The sequence below is a fragment of the Anolis sagrei genome, chromosome 3 (assembly GCF_037176765.1).
Source record: "Anolis sagrei isolate rAnoSag1 chromosome 3, rAnoSag1.mat, whole genome shotgun sequence".
NCBI lineage: Eukaryota > Metazoa > Chordata > Lepidosauria > Squamata > Dactyloidae > Anolis > Anolis sagrei.
Window position 1 is genome coordinate 221,884,864 of NC_090023.1, and position 22,971 is coordinate 221,907,834.

General features: G+C 40.1%; 1 protein-coding gene across 21 annotated transcripts in view; it reads right to left on the reverse strand.

The window, feature by feature from the left end:
* KIF1A (kinesin family member 1A) overlaps positions 1-22,971 on the reverse strand; it is a 139,361-nt gene that overhangs the window by 28,072 nt on the left and 88,318 nt on the right. For 13 of the 21 annotated variants that reach the window (XM_060768079.2, XM_060768088.2, XM_060768078.2 and 10 more), the window contains 11 exons: positions 20,926-21,044; positions 19,971-20,056; positions 19,243-19,381; positions 17,549-17,714; positions 16,254-16,344; positions 15,138-15,256; positions 14,798-14,853; positions 10,131-10,239; positions 8,652-8,718; positions 8,078-8,162; positions 7,501-7,606 (listed from right to left, as the gene is read on the reverse strand). In XM_060768079.2, coding sequence (XP_060624062.2) covers positions 7,501-7,606; positions 8,078-8,162; positions 8,652-8,718; positions 10,131-10,239; positions 14,798-14,853; positions 15,138-15,256; positions 16,254-16,344; positions 17,549-17,714; positions 19,243-19,381; positions 19,971-20,056; positions 20,926-21,044 — 1,143 coding nt within the window. Of the gene's footprint in view, positions 1-4,105; positions 4,133-7,500; positions 7,607-8,077; positions 8,163-8,651; positions 8,719-10,130; positions 10,240-14,797; positions 14,854-15,137; positions 15,257-16,253; positions 16,345-17,548; positions 17,715-19,242; positions 19,382-19,970; positions 20,057-20,925; positions 21,045-22,971 lie in introns of all 21 variants that reach the window. The other 8 variants (XM_060768073.2, XM_060768071.2, XM_060768072.2 and 5 more) reach the window with 1 other exon arrangement.

The window sequence follows — 22,971 nt, forward strand, 5'->3', positions numbered from 1 at the left end:
AAATTAAAATGTCAGAAAGCATTGTTTATATGGTGTCCTGTGAAAAGCTACCCAGAGAGGCAGCTGCATGGAGTGCATGGGGATTTGAACAGAGTCCAGTTACAGTTAGTTGTGGATTTGATATAGGTAGGTAAGCAAAAGGAAGAAAACAAGTCATAGGTTTCCCTTCACTCTTTTTGGGTAGGAAGGTTTTGCTCACCAAACAGAATCCATTTCATGTCCTGGACCTTCCTCCACTAAATTAGAAAGCTGTCTTATACCCATGCCCATCAAAATTAGGTTTCAATACCCTTATCAATAGGCTGATAATTTTTATCAGGGCTGTTTTTCATCCCTATTCCAGGTTCTGTGAAATTCAGTCAACAATGAGCTAGACAATTTACCACCTTGTCTACCTTGATGTACCATCACTTTCATGCCAAACAAAAAATATATACATATATGTTCTTTAGCTTCAGGATTCTTATATGTTGGGCCTTCTACAATGGCAGGAATATATATTATTAATACAATGTGTTTTATGAACAGCTATTGTTACTAACAATTGTGGAAATGTAGAAATACATGGTCAAGAAATTCCATAAGCAGCAGTTGCACATTTTTCAATAGACAATGTAGCTAATACATCATTTTGCTGATCAGGTGGCAGCGACATTCTGGGACCTAGTCAGATATCCAGGCCCGTTCATTAGTAAAAAGCATGGCTGAAAGACTCTGCAGTTGGTCCTTGCACATCACATTTCCAAGAAGCTATTCAAACAAAGCCAGTCTGGGTTAGTCACATAAAGCTGTAATGGTGAATCAGGCTGCATGCACTGAGCAGTACGTTTGAATCTCCACATTCATTTTTTGTCTCATCCTAGGTTATTTGCCCTTCTTCAATTAAAAAAATGTTATCCTATGTTAGTTGATCACAAAGTGTACTGATTTTTCCATGAGAGAGGCTTGATAATCCCAGACCTATAAGAAAACATGCAAACTAAAGCTTTCAGCATTAATACATGCAACATCAACAAGCAAATCCCACTGAGCTCAATGAGATTTGCTTTCCCATTGAGTGTGTATCTTGGTTTAGAACTGATGCACTAGGTCTAATTATTATAGTACATATGCTGTAAGCTAGTTGTTTATGCTCCATCCTCTGATGTACTAAAATGTTTGAAATGGGAAATCACACTTCAATGGGCCGCTCTTTATCAGTTCATTTGTCTTCTCTCCAGCATTGTAGCCAGCAGCTGATCTTTTTCTTCATCACTGCTGCTTTCAGTCAATCAGCAAGCATGCAGTGCTCTTTCTTCATGCTATCCAGCCAGAGCCATAGATGGACAAACAAGAAAGTGGGGATAGTGAAGAGGAAGCAAGCTCTTGTCCGCAATCCCCTGCTTCACCCTGGCTGCAGCATTAGCATGGAGAGTAACCAGTGCTTGGGAAGTCCTTTGGCCAGTAATGCCAATTTCCCAAGCTCTGGAAACAGCCACATCACCTCTTTATTCCCATGTGGCTCCCTGTTTCAAACTTAAGCAGTGCAGCATGTGGAAATGGCAATCACTCAACACAGGCAACACAAAACTCAGCACTTGATCTCTAATCTATATTGTAGAGAAAATAGTGATGAGCTGTTTTCAAAATAACTGGCTCATCTGATCCCTCTTGTAGTACGTCCTGATTACCAAAGTACAGCAAACAGGGGACACCATGCAGAGCCACCGCAGCAAGATGAGGAATTGCAATACCAATAAATAAACTCAAAAGGTCTCAGGAAAATATGTGGGTTCTCACAAATTACATATCATTAAAGGTTGATTGGATATGGGGATTAGGACCTCTATTCTAGCATCAAGTATCAACTCTCCAAGAAGAATTCTACCTAAGATTACTTCATGTAATGACTATGATGACTTGAGCGTGAAACAGAGCGTGAGTCCCCCCTCAGGGAGATAGGATGAGTTACAAATTAAGTCTTATTATTATTCTAAATACAGGTGAAAAATTAAGTTCAAGACTGCTGATGGAGAAAATAAGCTCTTGAATGCTAACAGAAATCCACAACCCCCAAATTAGTTATTCCTTAGTTATACTGATTGATATAGTTGTTATTGTTGTTGTGTGCCTTCAAGGTGTTTCTGGCTTATGACATCTTAGATTAGTTCAGAAGGAGTTTGCCATTAATTTCTAGTGTGATACGTATGGGTGTCTAACAATAACATTAGAAAGACACTTGGCAACTCAAGCTTATGATGGAGAGTATTGGAACATCCTACTGTGTTTATTTTGACATGCTGAGAAAACCAATAGCCACTAAACTAAATTGTAAGATTTCTTCATACCCCTACTGGGCTGATGCATCCTATCTCTGGATGAGTACTTTACAAAAACGAATAACAAAACCCTGGTGCAATGACTGCACACAACCCAACAACAAAGCCTTTATCAAACTGGACATACATAAACAATAAGCCACATAATACTTCATTCTAGTATTATACAGCATTCCCTGTTTATAAAATGGCTACCATATTTGGGAGACATTTTCTAATATGGTTTGTTATCATGCTCTTGGCTACTCCCTGATGTCCCCCCATCCTAGTTTTATTTTACAGAACTGTATGGAGGAATTTTGCTCGAAGGTACTTCATATTCAGTCTGGAGGCAATTTCTCAGTGTTTTCTGAGCCTTCTGGGTTGTTTGAGGTCCAAGAGAGGCCTTTTTCAATCAGGAAGCTAACCCAAAGGCAATTGTAGATGTGCAACCAGAATGGGTTTGTGATGCTGCTGGTGGAATTGTTATTTACCTTTCCTGCAACCACCATTTTAGTCAGCACCATTTTCTCATAAAATTGGATGGGGATATATTATCGAAGGATTTCATGGCTGGAATCACTGGGCTGTTGTGAGTTTTCTGGGCTGTATGGCCATGGTCCAGAAGAGATTGCTTCCAGAACATGGCCATACAGCCCAGAAAACTCACAACAACCTTTGGATGGGGATTATGAAAGCTGTAGCCCAATGGACCTGGAGGGAACCACTGCAGAATAGCAAAGAAATTCGCTATAGTGTGATCTCCTACCTATGGATCTCAATGAATTCTGGTCAAGTCATTCCATTCTAAAGATCATCCTTGTTTCCACATACATGTAGAGATTTCCCATAATTTTATCAGGGACAAATTAGACATTGGAGGGAATATGCATATCCTACAATTAATCTGTTTTCCCTCCAAGAACATGATTTTCTCAGAGATACATCCCTCAACAATCAGGATTGTAAATTAAGCTCATATTTACTTTCTAACTACCATCACAAAACAACAAGACATATTAAATGTAAGATAAACATGTGAAGAAAAACGTATGCTATGACAAAGAGATATTTCATTACTGCAGAAATGTGCTAAATATATAATCTAGTTTGATCTTCAATAGATATTTTAGGGGTTAATCTTTCTTCTCATTTCTCACATCTTGCTGTCTATTTGTGCCCTGTGGAGTTTGTAGAGTTGCTCCTGAATAGCTCAACAAAACGTTGCTAGCCCATCTGAAGAAGCTGTTATCACAAGACAACACCTTCCAAGAAAGCCTCCCAAACTATATCATTTCCTGTTTGTCTTTCACACACCAGTGCCTTTCCATACTCCCCCTGCTCCCATCACGCTCAGCCCAGCTGGTCATGCATCTTGCATCAGCTCACAGCTAGCTAAAAGTGCCTCTGTGCCAGTGCTAGGTGCAGGGGATGGGATTTCAGCATGGGCGAGAGGGGCCAGCATGTTTTGCGGAGATGTCCAAAAGAAAAAAGTACAGCAGTAGCAAAACAGAAAGAAAACCCAGCCAACAAAAGAAACCAAATGTTTATGAGAAGGAGAAATAAAAGACAATGCTGTTTTAAGAAGAAGAAAAAAGAAACTCAAACAGAAAAACCTAAGTAACAAAATGGAACAAAAAAGAAGCCCAACAAAGCTGAAGAAGACAGAGAGAGAAGCCAGTGTATTTCAGTCGGTGGAAGGACGTTCACTATGTAGCATTGTTAACCACAATGCTGACTTGGGTGGGAGTGAGAGTGCACCAAGGAGCAGGTAAAGAAAAATAAATGGGGAAGGGAACAAATAATACCTAGGCATATCCGAATCAAGAAACTGCCTGCAAAAACACAAACAATCACATGGTTAGTGTGGTCCAAATGGGTGGTGGCAGCAGCAGCAGCAGCGGCAGCAGTTTCATAACGCAGCTCTTCAAAAGCTCAGAGCCTACAATCAGCACCCGTCTGCGTTCCAGCAGGCCACACAAAGCTGCAGAAGAAAACCGCTACGTTCTGAAATCATTCAGATAAGGGTACAAACATACTGGTGTGTGAGTGAGCAGCAGTCTGATGCTGGAAGTAACTATCAGGTCACAGATGGCATATTGACTCTGAAGACATGTGTTCTCTTCTTAGTAAGTCAAGTTTCCTAGACATTATTATTTTGAGGAAGACTAATTTTCCTCATTGAAGGATTAGCCTAAAAGAAGGAGTGGCCTTTGGAGGGATATGTAAATGTTCACTTTATTCTTGTGTGCAAGAAAGAATACTTTATGCCTGAATTTTTGCTATTTTTTAAAAGATTTCTTTGGGAAAATTAATGTAAACCCAACATGTTTGCACCAAAAAATATATTTGCTCAAAATACCATCTTTTTAATTTTCCAACAAAGATCCTCAAATGCAAACTCCAAAAAACCATTGTGACAATTTACAATTTCCTTAGTATGTTAAGCAACCCTTCTTCATGAAGAATGGGAAAACCTGCCAGTATGCTTTGCATCTCTACCATTTTAACGCTGAGACAGAAAGCATTTGATGCCAGTATGGCTTTCTTCAGCTGCCTGGAACCTCCCAAAAGGCTTCAGAAGGCCTAACTGAGCCACTGATGGCATCCTGTCCAATCTAAGGGAACATAAATTCTGAAATGATTAGGCTTAATGCCATATTACATAATATTAAGAGTTCTTTTCCTTGTTTATGGAAATTACACTAATTATCTTTCCTTGTGTATGACATCTTCAATAGACTCAAGATAAAGGGCAGAAACCAAAAGAGGTAGTTGCCTAGTCTTTGGGAAAGCAGCTTAATAACACGTAATAGCAAAGCTGAGAGCCAAAGCAGCACATTCGCGTAGTGGGTCAGGCATGATCCTGCACATAAGCTCTTCTCACTCCAGCAGCATCAAGACCCAAAGCAAGCCCCCAAAGCCCATGCAAAATTGAAGAGTGGGGCATCAGAAATTTCCCATAGTCTTCCTCAGTCGCCATAGGAGATTTACCCTTCATTTTCGTCTTTCAGCTGCTGAATCTGCCAGTGCTTTCTGACAGTTATGTGGTGTCAGCCTACACCTCAGTTTTCATCCACGCAGGCAGCTAGGCAGAGGGCTCATACACCATGAATAGGAAATACCAAACATGAAACCTTTTGTGTATTTCATCACTACTCTTTCCACACTTCCCTGGCAAGTGTCTTATAGTCTGGGATAGACCTTTTTATGATATTGTTCTTCATATTTTGCGATTTAGAACTCTGACTTTCATGATGGATGTTGCGTAAGACCCTATATTTGGTAGAGAATTGTGAATAAACTGTTATATAGATGTTATAAAATAGGACTGGAAATAAATATGTGCTTAACCAATATTGTAATACTTGGTTTGAAAAGTCATGCTTATGTCTCTTGGTAAAAGCAGTTGAGCTTTCATAAGAAAGCATCAGAAAGACAACTCACAGAAAATGCAGTCAAGCAGCCTTCCAGATGTGCTGAACTACATCATTGCTGAATGTATGATCTCATCTTAGTCCGTTCATGAGCTGTGGTGGCGCAATGGGTTAAACCTTTGTGCCGGCTGAACTGCTGACCTGTTGACCTGAAGGTTGGCGGTTCGAATCCGTGAAACGGGGTAAGCTCCTGTCTGTCAGGCTTAGCTTCCCATGCGGGGACATGAGAGAAGCCTTCCACAGGATGGTAACATATCCGGGTGTCCCTTGGGCAACATCCTTGCAGACGGCTGATTATCTCACACCAGAAGCAACTTGAAGTACATTCTCAATTCACTTCTGATACAATAAAAAAGTCAATTCATCTTTTATTTCAGCCTTTCACTTCTTTTCACACAGTAAACTGAGCACACTAACACACTGCTTTGTTCATCTGTACTATTCCCTGTCATTGTTTCATGATTTCCCACCTCACTCGTATCAACTTGTGATGAGTGGGCATTTGTTGACGATCTGGGCAAATTACGTATATTAAATATTTGGATGGAAGTGAATACTGAAATATGTACTTGAAATGATTCCGTAATAATTACTCTGACATCTGTAAGTGACACTGAAGCGGGGAATGGTCATCTCCATAAAAAGCAATGCAAACAAGAGTGAACTGGGATTTCTATTTGCCTGCATACTACATTCCTAACATGGTGACATTATTACACAATCCACCATGTGAAAAAAAAATGCCACAGTGCATTGCTATCTGCTGGATTCATCCCCCAGTGATTATGTCTTTCGTACACACATTGCTAACCAAGCCCCAAGGAGAATGGAAAGATTTTCAAACATCTGCTATTAGTTCCTAAATTTATGCTCTCTCTCTCTCAACAAGAAGAAAATAGCAGTAGTTTACTTCTGAGATGTTCCTAAAGATATGACTGAGTGAATGGGGGCATCCAGCAGAGCTAACCATAGGGGCTATGACGTTTATCATCATAGACGACAGGCAATCATGGCATAGCAGAACAGTCTGTCAGATACTGTTATGCTGCTGCTCTGGAACATGCCTTTGACCACACAGAATAGATTGTCTAAGAGGCTATTATTCTTCCACAGCAGGAAAAGCTACTAGCCCTTCTCCTCTCTCCTAGTTTAAAATGGCCCTTACTGTGTGTTGGGAAAAGATATCTGAAGGCCTATTCTAATGAGACAGCATGTTTGTTACTACAGTACAAGCAGAGGAGCACCATCCCAATGTCAAATTCAAGAATCTAATGCATATGGGAGATGCTATCTCTCGGTGTTCAAGCACTGTTTTCCAGGTTCGGGTCAACCCATACCATTTCCAATCAGAAGAATCCATCAACCTGGAATCCTGAACTTCTTCTGCCTGTGAGACCAGCAATACTGGATCAAGTGGACAAATAGCTTGACCTGGCAGCTTCAGATTGATATGTCTCCAATCTTTTGCAAGTTGTGTGATGGACATAATGAATGTTAATGGTCAAAGTCAAACATGTTTGCGAATCTTGAAAAATGTCAACTATCTGGCTTGTAAACATATAATCAGAGGCTTTTCCTCTGTTATATACTTCCATACTTGGCCCACTGGCTGTGCTACAGAAAGAGGGTGAGGCTTAAGAAGAAAGGCCTGTCCACCCACTAGGCCCATACATCCCCACAGAAAAACCTATAGGGAAATTATGTCCCCCCCCCCCCCCCCGGTTAGATGAGGACAGCATGCTAGGAAACTGTTCATTCGGACTTACCGATCATCTTGGGAGGGACAGACATATCCTGATGAGAGAATATTCAGGGAGAGAATGTTGGGATCAATGAGGGATTCATCTCCTTCTGGGGTGTTTCGTATCCGGCCTGCAGGCAGAAAATACCACATTTTTTTGCCGGTGTAAACACACACTAACACTTCCCTCTAGCATGACAAGACGAATATCCCCAGGGCAAAAAAGTTTGCAAAAAAGCCTGCTATGACACCACTCTATTCATGGAAGAACAAACCATTGCACATCATTTTGATTTGACTAGCTATTAAAATTGACTTTCAGAGTCAAGGAAATCACCTTGAGAAAGCCTTCAGCAAAAAGCTGTTGCTTATCAACATAGCAGAAATGAAGCTCAGATTGGCTTTTATTGCACTGCAAATGACTCTCAGATGCCCTGTATACCTGAACTATCAATCACAACAATGTTCAATCACTTGAGAGCTTATTTTCCTGTTTTTGACTCTTGGAATATAGCATTTGTTTCCACAAGCCTTACTTTTTTTAGAAACGTTGATCTATTCAGCTCAGACAACTGGACTGGCAACACACAAATTTTGCTTACCTACAACTAGCTCCCGCACTTCCTTCCAGCGGATGTGGCTCCCTGTCTCATGCACCAAGGTGACTGTGATCCTCCTCTGGATGCCCTGCCATCCAATGTGCCCAAAGAGAAAGGGGACAGTGATTAATAAACCTGTAAGAAGACAATAGTTACCTACCGAGCAAAACTTTGGCTTTTCTCAAAATGAGACATAAGTGATCAGGGCAAAAACTCTGGTTGAAGGAAAGAGGAGGAGAGGGATCCCACTGCAGATGACCTTTACAAACAAGATTAAAAAAAACAGTGCAATTCTTACAGTGCCTTCTCCCTCAGCAAGTGCTTTGCCAAAATAAAGGAATGAAATGGAATGTATTGTTAATACAAATCACCTCCTTTAACAGTTCTACTGTAAGGGAGGCAGACAACAGTGCAGAGCTCAGCAGAATTTCCCTTTCTCTTCTCTTGACAGAGCATAGTCTCAGTTAGAAAATCAATATGATTGCAGGAATTGCACTCTCAAAGGGTCAAGAACACAATATCACAAAATCCATAACAGTTGTAGTGGTAGTGGCATGGAAGGAAGGCCAGAAAATACCTGGTGCAGTAAGAAGGTCCCATGGCAGGGCATTCCTCCCCGGTGATCCACAACAGCAGGGATGTAGCTGGGGAAAAAATGCCAGTGAGACAGGACAGAAAATATCCACACCTCAGGGCCCCAGAAACAAGGCAGGGGAAATTGTTGTGATTGCCATCTGTACTGTCCACAGAACCACATTGAGAGCATTTTTTGGCTTAGCACTACATCAAATATATAACCATCATATGTTATTCTCATAGTTATGGCTTTGAGCAAAGGTTTACTTCTGTTTTTGAGAAACGGATACTTAAATTGTTTGGGATGCAGAGTGACTTTATTAATTAATTAAAATATTTATATCCTATACTATAATGGATAGTTATATCTTGTCCTATAATGTAATGTTTTAAATATCTAATATGTATTAATTTTAACTTTAATTTTAATATAACTGTTCATTGGAATTGTATATCACTTTAAGGCATTGAATAATCGCCTATATGTAAGCTGCCTTGAGTCCCCTCTGGGGTTGAGGAAGGCAGGGTATAAATAGGGTAAATACATAAATAAATATCTTAGGATCTCAGGAAAATGCACAATAAAATCAGCTCAGGACAATTTAAAACAACAGTGACAATTTTAAAAGTCTTCAAATATATGAAATCACTTATCACTTAAACCTATTTACAACCAGTAAATAGTGGAATGGCTACTCCTGCAGATTTCTAGAATGGGGGATTCATCCTTTGTTTTGGATATGGAGAAAATGATTATAGGAGTACAGTGTTCCCTCACTTATCATATATAGCATTACAAGGGTGAGGCAAAAGCGAGGAGAGACTTAAAGGCAACGTGCACTTTTTTTGATAGCTATAAGGAAGGGGCTATAAGGCCATGATTTACATACTGCTTTGTATCTCCTCTCTCTCTTTTTTAATGATTGGCTGCCTCTCTCCCAAGGGGGAGGGTGAAACCCCCTTCCACACTCCATCATTGCCAGGAGGCAAAAACCCATGAAACAGCAAGTCCGCAAAAAGCGAACTGTGAAGTAGTGAGGGAACACTGTATGTAGGAGCTGTGAACCACTAAAACAGCCCTGTGAGGCTGGACTTTGCCCACTTCTGGCGCAGACAGGACTAAGGCAGAGGAAATAACAGTCTAACTGAGCACAAAACAGCTCCATATATTCACTACAGAAATTTCAAAAATAACTTTGTTAATGCAGCTTAAATAATCCCCCAGCTAGCATGGATACTGTTACTTCTTCAAGCTCAGTTTCACTAGGTAGCTTGCAAATGAACCAAATAAACAGGCTTCAGAGAGGTGCCATCTGTCTGCAAAAGTTGAAGTCCATCTAATGGACTTCAACTTTGAATGTTCTAATAGGTAAATATGGTGAAAACATTTTCACTGTGTGACTCTGTTAATCACAGCTCTTGGAGCAGAAACTCTGATATGCCTTAGTCCAGCCTTCCATCAGTTGAAAGGATCACTTACTCGCCATTGGCCTCCAGCTCACAGATCTCAAAGAAGACCATCAGATCATACTTGCACTGGCAGGGGCCCACGCTGGGCCTCGTCATGGCACTCAGTTTGGTCGCAGGCACTGCAGAGGAGATATGGTGCAATTATAGGCTGAAGACATGGACTAATTATCTAAGTTTGGCATTCAAGTTCACTCCATGACAGAGAAGGGGGAAAGATAGCCAGACCCACCTGCTGTGACTATTTAAGAATCAAACTGCGCCCTGCATTAAATGTGAAACTATTACCTAAAAGATAATGTGTGGAACAGTGTGGAACACATCTCATCACACTAAAACAGTGGATGTGGCTCTTAATGAGACATGCCGCATTATCACGGGGTGTCTGCGACCCACACCACTGGAGAAATTACACTGCTTAGCCGGTATTGCACCACCTGACATCCGCCGGGAAGTAGCAGCCAATAGTGAAAGGACCAAGGCAGAGACATCTCCAGCTCATCCCCTGTTTGGGTATCAGCCAGCACGTCAACGACTTAAATCAAGACATAGTTTTCTTAGAACTACAGAGACACTCGCTGGAACACCTCAGCAAGCGAGAGTCCAAAAGTGGCAGGCCCAAACCCAGCACCTCAATTCATGGGTGATACCAGATGAGAGACTCCCCCCTGGGCACTCAGAAGACTGGGCGACTTGGAAGGCGCTGAACAGATTGCGCTCTGGCACCACGAGATGCAGAGCCAATCTTAAGAAATGGGGCTACAGGGTGGATCCCTCGCCTTGCGAGTGCGGAGAAGAACAAACCACTGACCACCTGCTGCAATGCACCCTGAGCCCTGCCACATGCATGATGGAGGACCTTCTTGCAGCAACCCCAGAGGCACTCCAAGTGGCCAGATACTGGTCAAAGGACATTTAACCAAATACCAAATTTACAAAATCTGTGTGGTTTTTTTTCTTTTTCTTTTTCTTTTTAATCTCTGTGTTTGTTTTGCTCTGTTAGAATTGTAATACAATGGTTGCTGATGACACGATAAATAAATTAACCTAAAAGATATCTCCCTCTTTTAAAAAAATGGAAATAGGTGCATTGATCCAAGTTGAATCCTTGCGGGATATAAAAGGAAACAAACTACTGGATTTGCAATCATTCTGTTTGAATGAAAAAGAATATGGCTGAGGGGTTAGCTTTCCCATCCTAGAATGTAAATCTAAATAGATCTAAAGAACTAGTAGTGCTCTAAGCCAGTGGTTCTCAACCTGTGGGTCCCCGGATGTTTTGGCCTTCAACTCCCAGAAATCCTAACAGCTGGTCAACTGGCTGGGATTTCTGGGAGTTGTAGGCCAAAACACCTGGGGACCCACAGGCTGGGAACCACTGCTCCAAGCAATACTCTCTGGCTCAAAAACTGAGAGCTACTCTGCATGCCTAAACCGTTGTTGTTGTTGTTGTATGCTTTTAAGTAGTTTCTGATTTATGGTGACCCCAATGTGAACTTATTATGGAGTTTTATGAGGATGAGAGTCTGTGACTTACCCAAGGACATCTAGTGGGGAATTGAACCTTGGTCTCCAGAATCATAGTCCGAAACTCAAACCATTATATGAGCTGGTTCTCAGAGTTCCGAAATTGTGTTTTTGTTATATTGCAAAAGTAGTATTTCATTTAATATTATGTTACTACAACTTCTCAAAAAGTTTAAAAAAGAAATGAGGAGATATGTGCACATATTGCTCAGATATAATATGCTCTCAGACTTTGTGCAGAATGCAAAATTAAGGAAAAATATTGGAAATAAAAACCCTCTGGCTCCAAAATACCACACACTTGTCCTGGAAAACCTAGAAAATGCCTAATGGAGATTTTTTTTTTCACTTGCAGATAAATAAAACCACAGATACTGGCTCTGCAGATATGGGAGGCATACTCTAATCCAGAACAACAGAAATGTTATTTGGAGATTATATCTCCGAGGAACTTGTTTTACTTATATTCTGTTGCTTATGTAATTCCTTAAGGTTCTGTGCAAAATGATGAAATTATTACAAATAGGTGTCCCTATTTCTATTTGCTTTTTAAAGTGAAAGGAATGTGACAGCTGAACAGATAAAAATAGAAGAAGGAGGTAGCAAGAAATACATGCAGAGGGCACAGCATTCAGCATAGTGGAATGTCCACTGACTCAGGGATCATCAACCCATAATGGAATCATGTATATTGCAAATTCATTGAAACTTTCAAACAGATTGAATATGGGCATAACAAGCAAAGTCATGCTGTTCTGAGATAGAAAGGCATGTTGTACCATATCTAGTTCTCTCAAGCCCTAGCTGGATACATTTCCAAGGAAGACCCACCTCCCATTCAAGAACCCTGTGTCAGTGTTTTCCCACAAATTTATCCAGAAGACCAACCAGGCTTCTGAGCTTTTCTCACAACACAGCTCATAACGGACATAGATGTTGCAGGCCTTGGTTCCTTCCCCTCGTTTACGAGGAAGGAGGAGGCAGTGCTGGCCGCTGACAACATTTGCCCAGAGAATACTTCCTCAAGTTGACTTGCAATCACATGGGACACCAGACCCTTAAATTTCTGAAGGGCTTCATTATGTTCTTCACATGTGGCAGGGAGAGACAAACAAGGGGCAAGACAAAATGAAACAATTGTGCCCAGATACACGAAGCCAAAGCAAAATGCATGAAAGACATAAGAAATCAGGAACTGGCAAGGTGGAAGTGACATATAACTCATATTTGCTTGGTTGAATATTATAGATGTAATCCATAGTGTTTAGATGTAGGTAAATGTATTTTAATTTTGCCTTTTGTTTTATTATTGTTTTGTAAACATGTATATATTGATTGTAGTTTTATGTAGTTGAAAATGTATGTGTTGTTGAAGGCTTTCATGGCTGGAATCACTGGGTTGCTGTGAGTTTTCCAAGCTGCATGGCCATGTTGCAGAAGCATTCAATGCTAATCAAGCTTGCCAATTGCAACATTCACACCTACCTCAAACAGACAAGAGTTTTTTCTCCCACCTTGAAAATTACACAAACCCCAATTGTCTGGTTTCCAACAGACCTCACAACCTCTGAGGATGCCTGCCATAGATGCAAGCCAAATGTCAGGAAAGAATGCTTCTGGAACACGGCCATACAGCCCGGAAAACTCACAGCAACCTAATGAAAATGTATATGTTAATAAAAATATTTTTTAAAAGAAGAAGGACATACATAACTTTATCATTGTCTGAAAATAATGGTCTAGCTTCTAAAATATTGTGTGCTGTTTGGATATCTAAACTTCAAAGACACCAATCAATGTTTTTTCATTCTCAGCAGAAAATGAGGTAGAAATTGGAAAGGAAGATGCAACAAAGAGACCTATGTTCAGTTCTCCTCTCCAAAACCATCTCTCATATATGTACTTGGGCAAGAAAGTCAATGTGTCAGTTAAATTAAAATTAAATTTGCTGACGGTCCTGTTCTGCTTGCATCACAAATAGTATCATGCCTTGTTGCTTGTGATGTTATGTGGAACTCATGACATTGCTGCAATCTATTGTCTTCCTATTAAAATGTAGGGAATAGTCCTCATATTCTTACTGTGTTTGGAAACTATATACACAATCCTGGCAGAGAAATGTGTCACTGGGGTTTAAAGTTGTTTTTAATTTTAATTTTCTTATTTTTACCTACTTCAGGCATTATTTTATGGCAGAAAGGCAAGATGTAATAAGATGAAATTACCCACCTATATTATTTTCTCTATTTTTGTTAAAAGTAATTTAAAACTGTCTTTTATCCTAATGAATGACAGAATGCATTCCAAAAGCAATACTAAAGCAAGCTATGGATACAAAAAATATAACTCTTAAAATCATAATAAAAACAAATCAAAGGCATCCTAACACACAAGGAAACAAATAATCTTGAAATCTAGAGAGCAGTTAGCTTCAAAAAGCTTTAAATGCATAAACAAAGATCTATAATGCTTAGTGTCCAGAAACACAAAACATTTATACAAGTAAACTCTGGTTCATCATTCGTTATAAAACTATTCCAAATTACTATGTATTATGTTGCTTTTGTATTATGTAACTCCTAGTTATGATTTGTTAGTGTACTATGTGTAACCCTCTAAAACAGGCATGGGTAAACTTTGGCCCTTCAGGTGTTTTGGACTTCAACTTCCACAATTCCCAACAGCCTCAGGTCCCTTCCTTTCCCCCCTCAGCCGCTTAAACTGAATGGGAAAAGGAAAGGGCCTGAGGCTGTTAGGAATTGTGGGAGTTGAAGTCCAAAACACCTGGAGAGCCAAAGTTTGCCCAGGTCTGCTCTAAGAATTATCATTGCATTAAGCAGTATGTAAATATTCTTTACAAATGATTAAAACACTTTCTGTCAAAAATGTAAACTCTCTCCAGACCAGAATTGTACAAATTCCTAAGCCAGCAACTATGTTGCTGGAAAACATTCCTACTCGCTTTCTGGGTTTGTTTCAATTGATGTAGCAAACCAGGTTTTTCTTGATTTGCTACATTTTTGCTATGATTGCAACTCTTCCCAGACAGATACAACAGTTTTGTAGGAACAGACCACTTTCCCCAAACTCCTATCTTTCGAATTCCTGTTTCCATTAAGACTCAAACTAAATGAAGAGGAATCTCTCTCCTACCTGGTTTGGATAATGGCATGACCCGAGGGAAATGGCGCCGGGATGGTCTTAGGGGGCTGAAAAGACGAAGGGGGAAAATTAAAGAAGGAGAACTCAATGAAGAACATTTATCACTGTAGGCCCATTACATGGTCTCTATAAGGTACACAAAATACATTCTGCCAGCACCCAGGCCCTTTGAAACCTCAAGATAATATCAGTGGAGAGACTTCCAATAATTTTGTTGCTGTTGTCACATGTATCGAGAAAAGAGACATAATTTACATTATATTACCATTTTATAAAGTTAGCAGAAGAGTGTGTTTATAGGAATGCTGATTCTTATTAAGGTGACTCTTACCTAAGGACATCCTTGCAGAGAGGTGGAAAAGGATGCTGCTGATAGTGTCCAAATACCTCAAAAACAATTGGCTGGCTTTTAATGTATTCAATGAAAGATTTGGTGACCTCCACTGCAATCTGAGTGAACAGCAAGAGATAAGAACAAATTAAAACACATCACTTGAAATCAGAATAAAGACACATAAAATCTGATAGAATATTTATAACTTCCAGTGCGTTTAGTAGGATCTGCTGCTGAATACGCATGCCCAGTGTGGAAAACATCTCACCACCTTAAACGGTGGATGTGGTTCTTAATGAGACATGCCGCATTATCACAGAATGTCTACGCCTTACATCACTGGAGAAATTATACTGTTTAGCCAGTTTTGCATCACCTGACATCTGTCAGGAAGTAACAGCCTGTAATGAAAGAACCATTGACATCTCTGGTCCATCCTCTGTTCAGATATCAGCTAGCATACCAATGCCTTCAATCAAGAAACAGCACCCTAAGATCCACAGAAACACAGCAAGCGAGAGTCCAAAAGTGGCAGGCTAAAACCCTGATATCACAGCAGGTTTTTCATTTTCTTGCCTACTAAGAAAGCAATGCTTTGCATTCCTGCACTGGTGTGATATCTTAAATTTACTGCATCAGCAGAATGACACAGCACATGCCATGCTGCTGTACAATTACGCTCATTCTAAAAACTTACTTGTTACAGCAGTACATAGAATAATATAGAACAACAAAGTTATAATACAAGGTATAGATCATATTAGAACATCTATAACAAAGCACATGCCCTATCCTACCAGTTTTTTGGCTTTAGTGTCAAATATTGGCAACCACTGCCATTTTTGATTTCAACTCACACAAAGCAAGGAGCTACTGAATTCCTAACACAAAAGGCTGTTATATCCATGTTATAAGAAATGTTCTCTAAGTTGAAAACAATCTACTTTTTTATAACCTCATTATTAGTCATACTGTTGTAATCATGCTATTAATACCATCATGCTATTAATACTGTCTCTATGACAATCTGTCCTTTCAGACATTATATTTTTTCTTAGTGAAGGTTCTTCATGTAACCTTTCTAGTTGGAAATAGATCTGAACTTATACTAACGTTTTGAACATGATAGAAGCCAAGAGGTGGGCCTCGACCAGTATTCTTCAAAGGCTCTGTGGAGAAGGCCTCATCATGGCGGTGGATAAAGCTGTGCAGGGAAAAGAATCAATGTTTACTATTGTTTAAAATATAGTTATATATTTAACTCAAGAGAAGCTTGCTATTTATTATTATTATTATTTGATACACAACAAGATCACTATGCTGGCTGTTGTATTGGATCACAAGTCAGACACTTCCCAAGTGTCTAGGACTATGTGATGTATCAGCAAACAATGCATGCAGATTCGAGTAGGGTGGCCTTTTGCAGTTGACAGATTATAATTTTATCAGCGCAGATTGTTTTTAAGTGATGGCCAAGGTCTTTAGGCACTGTACCCAATGTGCCAATCACCATTGGGACCACCTTTACTGACTTGTGCAGAGCCTTTGGAGTTCAATCTTTAAATCCTCGTATCGTGTCAGCTTTAGCAGTTGCTATTATTTTTATTATTTGATACATAACAAGATTAGTACACAACAAACAAGATCACTACGCTGGTTTTTTTATTTGATCACACGTTGGACACTTTCCAAGTGTCTAGGACTGTGTGATGTATCAGCGAATAATGCAGACAGATCTAAGTAGGGTGGCCTTTTGCAGCCATCAGATGGTTGTTTTTGTTGTTGTTGTTGTTGTTAGGTTTATTTATATCCTGCTTTATCTCTCCCAAAGGAGACTCCAAACAGCTTACAATTAAAAGTATGACCATATAATTGAAAATATCCAAATATGAAAACATAAAAACAAAATTAAACATAACAATATTAAAATGGAGTTTAAATCCATTAAAACATATTCAAAGCGAAAAATAATAGCACCCTCTGATTATTATTCTCACATTATTTTATGTATGTACAATATACTATTTTTTTTACATAAACAGAAGCTGACTTAGGATTTTTTTTGCTCAACTGGATTTCCTTTACAATGTGTGCATAAGATTATTTTAAGGACACCATACTTTGGAAGTAAGCCTATGGGAGGATGGACACTTCTCTGTGAAAATCCTTAACACTAGCTTTTTGTTGACCTTCTTTCATAAGAGCTCACCATGAAGGCACACACAGAAGCCAACATAGCTATGTTCTAATTTCTACCCTTTATACTTTAAAAAAACGGAATCCACTTAATCAGGTAAGAACTACTTCTCTCAAATTCAGATCTTTCACACATAAAAGGTGAAATAGCTAGTAGATTACAAAGGGAAATGGGTAAATATGAAACAAGAGAAATAAGGACTATATCTCACTTAAACTGGCAGAAGATGTCTGCATATTCTGCTGAAATACTGGAGGCCTGCAGAACAGTCACCCGGAAAGTGAAAATGCTTCCCAGTTTCAAGTGTTCCAAAGCTGTTTCGAAAGGCCCATCGACAGCAGACTTCTCTGAACTGTCCAGAAGATCTTCAGGAGTGGCTGCAGAAAATGAATGTAATAATGTATAATAATGAAAATAATAATATATACAACACTTCTTCACTAGAATAAAGACTACACTGATTTGGGTCGGTGTGTGATTGGATCAGTCCTGTGGTTGTAAAATGCGACACAAAGTTAATACAGTGTAACCTTGCCCCAGGCAAAGCTAAATTAAGGGGAAAAACGAATCCTGACTCACTTTTGGGATTTTCCCTGGTGTTTGGGGCTGTCAAGATACCTGAGCCAGTTTCTAAACTGCCATCCAGTGCTTCTTGGGCTCTGGTGGCCTGGAGACTCAGGATGGAAGTTGTCTCACCCATGTCTCTTGCAGCTGGAACTCAAGTCTGCATTAGTAGTTAGTGTAGTAAGGTAAAGATTTCCCCTGACATTAAGTCCAGTTGTGTCCGACTCTGGGGGTTTGTGCTCATCTCCATTTCTAAGCCGAAGAGCCGGCATTGTCCGTAGACACCTCCAAGGTCATGTGGCCGGCATGACTGCATGGAGCACCGTTAGTGTAGTGTAAAAATAGTTAGTTTAGAAGGCCTTTATGTTTCCTATCCCGTGGAACACATGATGTACTAAGAAGCAAAGGAAGTGCTAGGTATTGAAGGAAACAGCTTTTTAATTCAATCACCAGGTCTTTCCATATAAAAATGGCCAAATGATTGCATCAGCTTGATAATGCTGAATCTGCAAAGGACAAACTACTCGTGATGTATAATTTAAACCTCATATGCTAAAAGCATCATGTGTGCATGAGATAATGCACTCCATGCCATTATCTGGTGACTATGAATATCCAGCTGGCAAACAATCTTACATTTAACTTTATAACCTGAAAAGGAATTTCAACATACATGATACCTTACTAGCCTGATAGTCCTTTTCATTGTGAATACTGTATAAGCTTTCTTTTTATACTTCGCTTATTGAGCACATAGGATTTTTTTTTTCCAAGGAAAGGTGGGGAAAGCAGGTTTGTTTCAATTTATTCACTGGCACAGCAGGTGGATTCTATTAGTTTCTTCCCCATCACTCTTTGCTCAAGGCTACACATAATAGATAGTAGACTTTGCCACTAAAGAGAATGAAAAGAAATTATCCTGTTGCCTTATTTGTAAGAAGTGTACCAGCTTTGCCTCCAAAATGTTATATGTAACATTACCTTCTCTATCAAGTTTAAGATTGTTTTACAGGTTAAGCTACCTGTTTTTCCAAGTTCTGGGTTGTTTTATTGGTATGTAATTTAGACTACACTAAACAAGATCGATAACAACTTACTTCTGATAGCAGAGAAAAAAGAACACAGAACTTAAATGCAGTAGTAAACCATACAAGTTTGGCTTCTTTTATCTTTCAGTAAAGACTGTGAACTTTATTACACTTGTTCCACTGCCTTCAACCATGCTACGAAGCTATAAATCTACTGGTTATATTAGCTTTTTCCAGCAAGGGCTCAATTTTTTAACTGTTATGCACAAAGTTATCAGTTTCTTTCCTTTTTTAAATCTAAAAATCCTTTCACCTGCACAAGTGTTGTTGTTGACTTCATCTGCTGAGGGGCCAATATCAGTTATCTGCCCCTGGCCCTCAACAATGCGCAGTTCCTCCTGTGAAGTTCCAGAGCGGGACATTCCCACCACAGGACAGGACTCAGACTGGAACTAAGAAAGAAAAGTATGAATTAGAAAAAAAGATATATTGACTATGCTTATTAGTTTTCCCTTGTAGCAACGCATCTTCCCATTCTTTTTTAACCATTTGACCAGGAAGATCCACTCCAAAGTTCAAGCAGCAGATCCAAGAAGAGAAGAATGAAGAGAAGCATGTGCTTTGTGTTTATATGTAGTAGTAGGAGACACTATTTTCTTGCTGAATAGTATGCACAATTTGGACACACCTCATAACCAGAAAACTACTGGTGTTGCTTGTGCCAGTTTCAACTTCAAACCAATTTGCTCTGCTTTCATGTTAGAACATGTAGTTTAAGGTAAATAGAAACTATAAGGAATACACCTGTTTATCTTTTTGAGGGAAGGTCAAAGTATGTCAAAACAGCAGAGAGAGTAAGCTTTGTTGTCACTTAAAATGCATCTGAATTGACTTTTACCTACTCCATACTTTCCTATATTCTTCTAAAGTCCGAATCTGCAGAACACAGTTATTTAATAACTGATGACACATGGCCAACTTGCTTCAGCTCCTTGGAATGATGCTCCTTGGAATAATGCAGTACTTGTGTTCATAGCATACCTTCTCAAAGTGTTGGTCATCAAAGGAAATTTTGGCTGTTCCCGACTGTCTCACTCCTGAACCATAATCTGGTGCTTCTTCATCCGCTAGAAACAGGAATACAGTTAAAGATTATAGCAAGCACCAAAGATCAACCCCTTTAAATGACAGAAAGTCAATGACAGACTCTTCAATACACAATTTTTCAGCTGCAGATTTTTTCTTTACAAAAACCCAGTTACTACCTTATCACACTAGAGAATGAATCCACTTTAAATCTGGTTGCTGCCTCCTGCAGAATTCTAGAGTTTGAAGTTTAGGGAAGAGCCTTTAGAAGGCTCACTAAACTACAAACCATATCCATATCGGTGCACCTGGACACCTGGCCGGTGTCATGGCCTAAGTTATTGCTAGGTTCTCCAATATGGCTCTGTGCTAATTTCTGATGGAAGTTTACTCTAGAATTGCCTGGAAAACTTAGAACAGAGGTATCAAACCCATTTTCACCAAGGGCCACATCAGCCTTATGGTTGCTTTCCAAAGGGCAGTTGTAATTGTAAGACTGTATAAATGTAGCAACAATACCCTGTCATTGGAAGCCTTCTGGGTCACATAAAATGAAATGGTGGGCCAGATTTGTCTTATGGGCATTGCATTGTGAATTAGAACATTACCAGGGAGGGCCTATTTTGTTGGATGTGGGTAAGGAAAATGGTAACAGTGATTGTATTATCTCTTTCCTGGGGAGTAAAAATGCAATTGTAATTAATTAAGTGACTAGCAACTTGCTGCTCTTTCACAGTAGACAAAATCTACTCTTTAGAGGGACACCTTGCTCTCTTTAATGTTACAGTGAATCCTGGCCATCCCTGTGTGATGCACTAGTATACAAACAAAAAGGATTTCTTTCCTTGTTTCTTGAAGTGCTCACTCGGAGTCAAAGGATCCCCACATCACTACCTTCACCACTCTTTACCTGAGATGGCCTGAACTGCCACACGCAGGAATCCTTTCACTTCTCCCTTCTCACTGACGATGGCAACACGGTGGACCAGAGGCACCGGATACAACAAGTTGCTGAGATACACAAAAGCTCTGGAAACAAAAACAACATAAGAGAGTGATCACTGTGTCTCACATGGGAGCTTCTCCAAATACACTCCATAGCCGATGGCAGCTGGGACCACAGTTCACCGCTCACATCACAACATGGCGCTGCAAAGCAAAACTAAAGAAAGGCAGCCATGGCCAGCCGGACAGAGAGGGGAATTCAGCGTGCTTAGGACAGAGTTCCTGTACTGAGCCGTGAAGCGAAAGTGTAGAGAGTTAGTGAGCGCTAGCATAGCATACCTCTCATTCTGTCATCATGGCTGAAGGGAAGGGAGGGGGGCTGCACTGGTGCAAGAAGGAAACTAGGAAAAGGACCTGTGGCAGGAGAGACTAGACAACTAGTACCCTGGGTGCTGTAAGTCGTCCAAGGTCCTGCTGCTGCATAATGCCAGGGTGAAGGGGTCAGAAGAGGGGGAAAGCAAAGAAAGAGGGAACCAGAGTCAGGAAGTGAGGACAGAAGGATTTAGATAAGAAAAGAGGAAGGATTGGAAAGAGGGATAAATTAGACAGATACAGAGAAATATTCTCATGACATTTCTTAGGAAAACGAGACAAATTAAACTGAAGTTCAAGCCTCCTTCAAATGACTGCTTACTTCTACACAGACTAAATCATAAGGGGGGCAAGAGGGAGCTGACAGATATGCTGCAATCAATTTCCATTCTATCAAGTAGACTGAGGACATGGGTGTTTTTGTAATAATAAATAAAAGTATTCCTTCAGTTCCTTGTTACAGACACAGATACCAAAAGTGTAGGTTTTTTTTTCCATGACTGAAGGAACAATATTTATCACTGAGGGTAATAAATTGACACATTAACCCTCAGTCATAAATATTGTTCCTTCAGTGATAAAAAAAAATCAAACTTTCAGTGAGGGTGAGGAGGACATATGCCAGAAGGGACAAAGAGCTTCATCTATGCTGATGATTGTGCTATCACCAATCAAGCAGGGAGCTTTGAAATGGTTGAACAGAAGCTCTCAGAAACGTTATCTGCTCTTACTGCTTATTACAGCTGATTCATAATCCATCTAAAACACAGACGTATGCTTTTCACCTTAAGAACAGACAAGCATCTTGAGCTCTGAAGATTATCTGGGAAGGAATCGCACTGGAGCATTGGAGCACACTAAAATACTTGGGAGTTACCCTGAACCGTGCTCTGGCCTATAAGAAGCACTGCTTGAATATCAAGCAAAAAGTGGGTGCTAGAAACGATAACATATGAAAGCTGTCTAGCACAACCTGGGGATCACAAACAGATACAGTGAAGACATCTGCCGTTGTGTTTTGCTAATCTGCTGTTGAGTATGCATGCCCAGTGTGGAAAATATTTCACCACGTTAAAACAGTGGATGTGGCTCTTAATGAGACATGCAGCATTATCACAGGATGTCTATGTCCTACACCACTGGAGAAATTATTAGCCAGTATTGCACCACCTGACATCAGTCAGGAAGAAGCAGCCAATAATGAAAGGACCAAGGCCATGACAACTCCAGCCCATCCCTTGTTCGGATATCAGGCAGCACGCCAACGCCTTAGATCAAGAAATAGTTTTCTAAGATCTACAGTCGCAGGAACACCTCAGCAAGCGAGAGTCCAAAAGTGGCAAGCTAAAACTCAGAACATCAAGCCATGGCTGATATTGAGAGACTCCCTCCTGGGCACATAGAAGACTGAGCGACTTGGAAGGCACTGAGCAGACTGCGCTCTGGCACCATAAGATGCAGAGCTAACCTTAAAAAATGGGGCTACAAAGTGGAGTCCACAACAGGTGAGTGTGGAGAAGAGCAAACCATACGCCACCTATTATAATGCAGTCTGAAATCTGCCATGTGTACAGTGGAGGACCTTCTTACAGCAACACCAGAGGCATTCCAAGTAGCCAGTTACTGGTCAAAGGACATT